This window comes from Rosa chinensis, chromosome 2, assembly GCF_002994745.2.
Source record: "Rosa chinensis cultivar Old Blush chromosome 2, RchiOBHm-V2, whole genome shotgun sequence".
In the NCBI taxonomy this organism is placed as follows: domain Eukaryota; kingdom Viridiplantae; phylum Streptophyta; class Magnoliopsida; order Rosales; family Rosaceae; genus Rosa; species Rosa chinensis.
The window spans coordinates 43,886,759-43,896,144 of record NC_037089.1 but is presented as its reverse complement, the minus strand read 5'-3'; the positions used below and the strand labels follow the sequence as shown (position 1 = coordinate 43,896,144).

Below are 9,386 nucleotides of genomic sequence, written 5' to 3'. Positions count from 1 at the left end.
TAAAAATCGATTCGTTAAGGAATAACTAAGCAAAATGTGAGGAATTAACATTTAAAATATCACATTAAAATGCGCCTATCATCCTCTGCAGGCTATAATCCGTTGTATAAGCCACTTAACATGTCTGCAACAGTTGGTACAGGAAAGACTCCATGGCCATCAGGATTTAATCCATTGTATGAATTAGTACCTACGAGCGCACCAGCAGCCACTGCGGCAGATGTATCTTGGAAGAGTCTTAACAATGATCTTGACAACGTTGAAGATGGCATCGGTCGGCTGGATCGAAGTTTTGAAAATTGTTTCACTCGGCTTGACCGCAATCTTGAAAATGGTTTTGGGCAACTCAACCGCAGCATGGGAGTCCAGTCTGATATGATGAATGCGTGGCTACGTTGGTTTCAGACTGGAACAGGAACACAAGTGCCGCATAGCAATCAGAATGAAGGCAATAGAAATTGGTCTTTTGAGCAAGGTCAAAGCAGTCAAACACAACAAATACTACATCCAACTGGACAGGCTGCACCATTGTCGATGAGACCAACTGCGACTGTTCATTCTCTAGGTCAACAACATTCTTTCTTAGAGCCGCGGCAGCAGTCAGTTCATCAAGTGTCAACTCAACAAGTTTTTCCTAATGGACACTTAAGGCAAAATATAAGCAACCAGAATCATGTACACCAGATTCCACGGCCTCAGAACTACCTGGCTCATCAAACCCTCAACTAAAATAATGTTGCGAGACATGTTCAACCCCTCAATCAACATGTATATGCACAACAACAAACTACTGGTCTACAACCTTGGCTGAACCAAGCGACAAATCAAGCATGTGGCCAACAAGTTCCTCTGCATCATAATCCACCAGATCACGCGAAGCATGGAATACAATGGCAGCCAATCCAAAACCAGCAACAACCAATGCAGCCATGGCATGGTGATCATAATAGACCTGTTCTCTTTAATGAAGTTCAGAATCTGGTGGAGGGCATGGTGGGTGATTTGCGCCAGCGGATGGATAGACCTACTTATACGAAGCCGTATCCACCTCATATCGACCAAGTTCCCTTACCGCATCGATACCGTGTTCCCACTTTCCATTTGTTTTCTGGGGATGCTTATCAGTCTACAGTTGAACACATCGGACGGTTTATTTCACAGTGTGGTGAGGCAAATAGTGAAGAGAACCGCATGCAATTGTTCGTCAATTCTCTTACCGGTCCAGCCTTTTCATGGTTCGTGAACCTACCACCCAATTCTATCCAAAATTGGAGGGATCTTGAGCGAGCATTCCATGACCGATTCCACAAGGCAGAGCAGAACATACCGGTAGCTGAGTTGGCTAAATCATTTCAGAGGGCCAATGAGACTGCTCAAGAGTATATAGGGAGATTTAAATTCCTAAGAGCCAGATGCAAAGCGCAGTTACCAGAATCTGAGTTTGTAGAGATGGCATTGGCAGGACTTGGATTCGAGTTTAGGAAAAAGTTTGAAGGTTTGACATTCAGAGATCTTTATGAACTTGAATCCAGAGTCATAAGATACGATGCAATTTTGAGAGAGGAGGTGCAGAAAAGGCTTGCTTCAAAAGGCACATACTACAATAGTCAGGCCGTTGGCACGGCCCATATTGAAGAGTGGAGTAGCAACGAAGATATGGCCGAAATTAATTCGGCCGAGCTTACTGTGAAACGACCTTTTGTATGCAAGGCTTTAGAGAAAATGGAGTCAGTTGCACGTTCTCTACACGACACTTATAAGTCTCCACCATGCAAGTATTCGTTTGACATGCGCAAGGCTGATTTGATCTTTGATCAACTTTTAGCCGCGAAGTTAATTAAATTATCTGCTGGACATGTTTTACCATTGTTGAACAAATGTAAGGAAGAATGTTTTGTAAGTTTCATAATTCCTGGAAACATTAGACTAATAACTATGTTATCTTTCGTGATGTTGTGCAGGATTTAATCGATCAGGGAAAGCTCAAGTTCTCTGGCACGTCAAGCTCTACAAAGAAGGTGGATAGTGACCCTTTCCCGGCTGCCAAAGTGAATATGGTTAGTGCTGGGATTCCCATGGCAGCCAACATGAGTGCAAAGCAGAAGGACCTCTCTATGGCTGAAGGAGTGATGGTAGGTTCAATCAAGCTTTCTCCTTCTAAGTTAACAACTGTTCAAGTCCCAATGGCCGCAGTGCTATACGGAAGGTGCCAGAAGGAGGTTGGTCTTGATAAAGTTCTGCAACCAAAGACTCATGACAACCACAAAGTCAGGGAGAAGGTTAAGCTACTTGATCAAGGGGTTTCTCAAAAGTCTCAATCCCAAGTGCAAGGCAGTCAGAGAATCTCTTCGGCCGCAGAACCAAGTTATTATAGAAGGCATGGACAAGAGTACACTAAGAGAGACAGACCGATAGCCACAAAGATTGAGCCAAAGCCTGTCCGTAGAAGGCTTTATTGTGATAACCTTCCTTATGACAGCAGCAAGAAGGAAAGTTCTCCAATAAAACATGGTCAGACTGATCGAGAAAAAGGAAAATCTCCTGTGGTGTATGACCGTACTAGCCGCACTAGTTGGGCTAGCAAGAGAGGCTTCCGGGAGATATGATGAAAGGAGGCCACGGACATACAAGCCTCCAGTCACCCATGACAATAGGTGGTATGGTAGAGTGTCTAGAGATCACCGCATTGAGCCTTTATCCAAAACCCAGAAACGCCGGCAGCAACGAGAGCTTGCCTTGGCTAGAAGGTTGGCGTTGGTGAGAAAAGATGAAGAGGCACAAAAACAACTTGAGGATAGAAGCAACACGCAAAGGTTCCATGGATGGCAAGAGAGAGAGAATCGACAAAAGCAGCATGGTAGTCATCCTCAAACAAGGAAATTTGATTCAGGATCCACTTCTATGTCGACAACACCCTCAGAGCTGTTTGCAGAGGGTGAGAAGAAAGTAACCAGTTATGTTCCTACTACAGAGAAAGCTCCAGCAACTACATCTAACAAGCTACCCCTAGGAGTCAAGGGGAACTTTCAAGTTGAGAAGTTGAAAGTTGAAGTCCTGAGAAACAAGCTACCTCATTTTTCCTCGAAGAGTTGGACTACCATGAAGGAGTACCACATGACTCATTCAGCTTTAGCTTTATATGGCCCGACGTGGGAAGAACTTGATACTATGAAGGCTTTAACAGAAAACCCAGGGCTTGAGCCTTTGATGGTGCAAAGTACATCAAGTGCAGGATTGAAGATTTTGTATCAGGCACAATTAGATGGTGTGGAGTTAGTGGCGGACACTGTAGATTTACCAGTATCCCAGCGAGATCTCAAGTATCTCAAGGAGTACCACAAAATGTATTCGGTTATTAGTACAATGGAGTAACTCCACAAGAGAGGAGGTTGTTGGTGAAGATGGAAGAACGCATTCGCCAACGAGAACTTGAATATGCTGCAGAGCTCGGCAAGGGAGATTCTGATTTTGAGTTGGAAGAGGAACTAGTAAACATAGACATAGACTACAATAACACTCATCAACAAACCAGTTCTCTTGTGTGCGATGGAAAAGCCAACCAAATACCGACTGATGGAAAATTCCATATTGAAGATGAGCAGCCAATGATTGAGATAGAAGAAGAGCCAGAGTTTGAGAAGCCAACTGATGTTAGCTTTAAAGAAGACTTCATTATCTGTGATGAAGATCTCACTGGCCGCGGGGGAAGCTTCAATAGCCGCGACCATGATAAAGACCTCATTGGCCGCGGCGGAAGTTTCAATAGCCACGACAATGGTGAAGACCTCACCGGCCACTGTGAAGGAGGTGAGGTGGATGAAAGAGTTGTAGCGTCATCATCGCTGAATCAGGAAATGACATTTCCAGCTAACGGAGGAGAGGCCGTAGTGAGCATGGTTTATGTTCTTCCCATAGATTTTTTAGCGCAGCCTGACCAGCCACAGTCAATGGAAGGGGATGTTGAGGATACAGTTGTACCAAAAGTTCTTATTGAAGAGCAATCTCATGCTCAGTTTTCCAAACCAACTCAAGACATGGTCAAGCACATCAAACCATTGTATATCACTGCATATTTTGAAGGATATCCAGTGTCTAAAGTCCTAGTTGATGGTGGTGCTGCGGTTAATGTTATCCGGTGACCGTAGTTTCAAAGTTGAAGAAAGGAGAGGAAGATATTCTACCTGCTGATCTGGCGGTGTATGATTTTTCTGGTAGCAAAAAGAAGACTATGGGAATGATTCCGTTGGAGATTAAGGTTGGGAGCAAAAGCATCGTTACTGGCTTCTATGTGATTAATGCTGATACCACCTACAATGCTATATTGGGCCGCGATTGGATCCACAAACACATGTGCATTCCATCCACTCTTCATCAAATGCTTATATTCTAGAATGAAGATGAGATTGAGATCGTGAAGGCTGATGATAAGCCATTCAAGGCCACGGCTAATGTCGTAGAGGCTGCATACTATGATGAACAGGTTGGCCCATCTGAGATCTGAAGGGAAGACCACACGGGAAAAATTACTGGTGTTACCATGCGCAGGATGATTTCACTTGGCGCCGAGACCGTTTTGGAAGACTCGGAGCGTCCTGCCTTGGCTAAGCTTTTTGATTCAGTCCTTAATGAGTGACATGAGAAAAGAAGATGAGAAGATGGCCGCAGTTGAGAATTCCATGAGCAATCTGCTGGCCTATTGGCACGAGAGGGCCACCCACTTAGGTGCGGCCATTAACTTAGTAGAGTTTTTGTCTGATGGTAGACATGAAGATGAGATCCAAAAGGAACAGCTCGGCCCTGCTCCAGCCGAGTTGGAAGATACTCTAATAGAGGTAGAAGATCCTAGGGAAGAAATCAATCTTGGTACTCTTGAAAATCCGAAGCCACTCTTCATAAGCAAGCTACTTTCCAGTGAGTTTAAGGAAGAGCTAGTAGCTTTACTTAGCGAATATAAAGATTGTTTTGCTTGGGATTATCATGAAATGCCTGGTTTAGACCGGAGTGTTATAGAACATCAACTACCTTTGTATAATGATTGTAAACCACATAAACAGCCACCGCGGTGATTTTCTGCCGAGGTGCAGCTAGAAATAAAAAATGAGATAGAACGATTGCTTTATGCTGGCTTTATTCATACTGCTAGGTATGTGGAATGGATATCTAATGTTGTGCCAGTTAAAAAGAAGAATGGCAAAATTAGAGTGTGCATTGACTTTCGAAATCTGAATGTGGCTACTCCTAAGGATGAATATCCCATGCCCATGGCCGATCTTCTTGTAGATAGAGCATCACGCCATGAAATTTTATCTTTCATGGACAGCCATGCTGGGTACAATCAAATATTTATAGCTGAAGAAGATGTGCACAAGATAGCTTTCAGATGCCCTGGTGCACTTGGAACATATGAATGGGTTGTTATGCCATTCGGCCTTAAAAATGCTGGGGCTACATACCAACGGGCCATGAACATGATCTTCCATGATCTTATTGGCCAGACAGTAGAAGTATACATAGGTGATGTCGTCGTCAAGTCTGGCAAGAAAGTGAACCACATTGCTGATTTAAGACAAGCATTCGAGAGGATGCGAGCTCATAAACTCAAAATGAACCCACAAAAATGTATTTTCGGGGTTTTAGCTGGAAATTTCTTGGGTTTTCTTGTGCATAAATTGGGGATTGAGGTGGACAAGAATAAAGCAAAATCTATCATCAGTGCACCACCTCCGACAAATAAGAAGGAGTTACAATCTTTTTTAGGCAAAGTTAACTTTTTGAGACGATTTATAGCAAATTCAGCAGGAAAGATCTAACCATTTTCACCTCTGTTACGGTTAAGGAATGAGGAACAATTTGTTTGGAAGGAGGAGCACCAGCGCGCATTGGACGTCATTAAACACTACCTTGCAAACCCATTGGTACCTCCAGTTAGAGGCCGGCCGCTCAAGTTATACTTAGTCGCGGCTGAGAATTCAATTGGTGGCTTCTTAGCCCAAGATAACGATCAAGGGAAGGAACGAGCTGTATACTACTTGAGTCTAATTCTGACGCCTGTAGAGGAAAGGTACACCCCTGTTGAAAAGTTGTGTTTAGCATTGTACTTTTCAGCCATAAAGCTACGACATTACATGTTGCCATTAGTAGTCCACATTATATCAAAGACAGATTTGATTAAATATATGCTTACTCAGCCAATCATCCGTGGCCGTATTGGCAAATGGACTATGGCTCTTTCAGAGTTTACTTTTAAATACGTGGCAAGCATTGGCCGACTTTTTAGCTCACCATCCCTCCACAGAAATGGAACTAACGGAAGACGTTGAAATTGGAACCATTGACATAAAGCCTATGCAAAACAACTTTTGGAAAATGCATTTTGATGGTTCCAGTACAGAGACTTCAGCCGGAGCTGGAGTTATGATTGAATCTCCTGAAGGAGAAGTGTTCCAATTTGCCTTTCAACTGGATTTTTCTTGTACTAATAATCAAGCTGAATATGAGGCCTTGATCATTGGAATGGAGATGCTACAAGAGATGGGAGCTCGTCGTGTTCTCATACTTGGGGACTCACAGTTGGTTATTAATCAGATAGTTAAGGAATTCAAATGTACAAGTTGGTCCTTGTTACCGTATTATGCATTCGCAGACCAACTAGCCGAGGCTTTTGATAGGATTTCTTTCGTCCATATACCGCAAAAGGAAAACTCTGGTGCCAACGAAATGGCACAACTCGCTTCTGGTATGAAGTTTGGAAAAACTGAGACAAGTCTAATTGTAAAGGTTATGAGGAGAACGATGCCTGCCTTGCAAGATCGTGGCGTACCCGTGGAAATTTTTGTAATTACTGTGGATCAATCCTATTGGAGATATCCCATAATTCGGTTTCATGACAATCCTGAAGGTACACATGATCGTAAGATCAAATATTTAGCCGCGAACTTCATACTCTACAAGGATCAGCTGTATCGCAAAAGTGGTGATGACTTGCTTCTATTGTGCGTCGGGGGACAAGATGCTCTTAAAGTTATGCGTGAAGTTCATCAGGGTATTTGTGGAGCTCATCAAGCAGGGATAAAAATGAGTTGGTTAATTCGTAGACATGGTTACTATTGGCTTACTATAATGAAGGATTGCATTGAATTTTCTCGTGGCTGCAAACAATGTCAAATCCATGGTTCACGTCAATGAGTACCGGCTGATTTATTGCACCCTATTGTTAAACCGTGGCCGTTCCGTAGTTAGGCCATGGATATAATTGGAAAAATTCATCCCCCATCATCTAAGCAACATGTGTGGATCCTTGTCGCGACAGATTTCTTCACAAAATGGGTTGAGGCCAAGCCGTACACTTCTATCTCAAGTGAAACAGTGATTACCTTCATTAAACAAGAGATTGTACATCAGTTTAGCGTCCCAGAAACAATTATTGCGGATCGTGGATCCGTCTTTATCTCTGATGCTGTGCATAGTGCTGCTAAGGATTTGGGAATACAAATGATTCATTCTACCCCCTACTACCCCAAAGCAAATGGCCAGGCAGAAGCTTTTAATAAGGTGGTGATTAACGTATTAAAGCGAATGATAACAGATAAGCCGCGCAATTGGCATAATGTTTTGTCTGAGACATTATGGGCCCTTCGAACCTCCAAGCGATCAGCAACTGGTACAACACCATTTTCTTTGACATATGGCCACGATGCCATGCTTCCAGTTGAAACAAAAATCAAAGCCCTACAAGTAGCAGAACAAAATAGTCTAACTACCGGTGACTATACTCAAGCAATGCTACAAGAATTGGAAGAACTAGACCAAGCTAGATTGGATGCCTACAACAAGATTGAAGCTAAAAAACGTGCAATGGCAAGGGCTTATGATAAACGGGTTTGAGGCAAGACCTTCGCTCAGGATGACTTGGTTTGGAAGGCGGTCCTCCCTGCGACCGCGAAAGATCCAAAATACGGAAAATGGTCACCCAAGTGGGAAGGACCTTTCGCAGTGGATCAAATCCTTGGCAATGGAGCGTATCATCTTCGGGACCTTGATGGCGAGCTCCATTACATGCCTATCAATGGCCAGCACTTGAAGAAGTATTATCCTACTGCATAGGAGATGTCAGAACCTTAGTAACAAGTTAAGTGATTCGACTTGATGCTTAGACAATCAATAGTCGACTCACTTGGGGGGCTACATCTCATGAATTCAATGAATAACCGTAGCCGGCAAAGGACCATATTTGGTGGGTACATGAACGGCTAGCTGGTATCACGAGTAGCACGGTTGTTGAAGAGCTGCACTTGAACGGACGCGGTTAATAAAGGTCTATGGTTAACTAATTGTATACTGGGCATATAGAACGTATAATTTATAATCCTCAACTCTTTGGATGGTACCGGCGAGTTTTTCTAGCTTTTGGTAGTAACTAACGATTGAATAGCCATGGCTATCAAATGATTCCGGCTAGCAAAGGACTGCGGCTAAGTGTCCATAATTTGATGGATCGTGGTTAAATGGCCGTGAAAGAGTAAGCTTGAAATCAACTATTGAATAGCCGCGGCTAGCAAAGGACCGCTGCTAAATGTCCATAATTTAATGAATCGTGGTTAAATCGCCATGAAGGAGTAAGCTTGCAATTAACGGTTGAAGAGCCGCGGCTATCAAATGATCGCGGCTAGCAATTGATCATATCTAAATGTCCATAATTTAATAGATTGTCAAACCAATGGTTGAATAGCCGTGGCATAACAAGGAGCCGCGGTGAGTGGCTACTGCGTGACGAATGTCACCAACACTATAATGCATGAACCTTGCCAAGAGATTTTTCTAGAAAAATAATCTTTTAGTCCCTCAACCACTCGGCATCTAGGCTGAAGCTCAAGGGACTGGGGGGCTCTGTTTGAACCTATATTTGGCAAGGCTCACGTGGCAGATAAGTGGGCCCGACCCACAAAGCGTAATGAATATCCGCGGCTAATTCATTAAATGTTTATTGTCACGTGGCAGATAGGTGGGCCCGGCCCACAAAGCGTAATGAATATCTGCGGCTAATTAGCCGCGGCACATTAAATGTTTATTGTCAAATTGATGACTAAAAATAACGTGTGCAGAAAGCCATTATTAAATCGGAAGAAATCAAGTAAATCACAAAGTTTAACGAATGACAGCCACAAGTCATAATGAATGACCGCGGCTAATTAGCCGCGGCACGTCAAAGAGGTTGATTGTCAGGAGAAACATTACCGAAGTTTGGGGCAATTAACTTGTATGAGTATCAGGAGGTGTTATTGCCAATCATCAGTTACAAGACCTGATTGATTGTTCATGATAGAATTAATCATTGACAACGATATCACAAACATGAATACTGTTCTATTTGTAATCAATGCGGTCTT

General features: G+C 43.2%; 1 protein-coding gene across 1 annotated transcript; it reads left to right on the top strand.

Moving 5' to 3' along the window:
• Positions 1–7,242: 7,242 nt before the first annotated feature.
• On the top strand, positions 7,243–7,884 carry LOC112184327 (uncharacterized protein K02A2.6-like). The gene has a single exon (XM_024322585.1). The coding sequence runs from the start codon at positions 7,243–7,245 to the stop codon at positions 7,882–7,884; it is 642 nt and encodes a 213-aa protein (XP_024178353.1).
• The last annotated feature ends 1,502 nt before the right edge of the window (positions 7,885–9,386 follow it).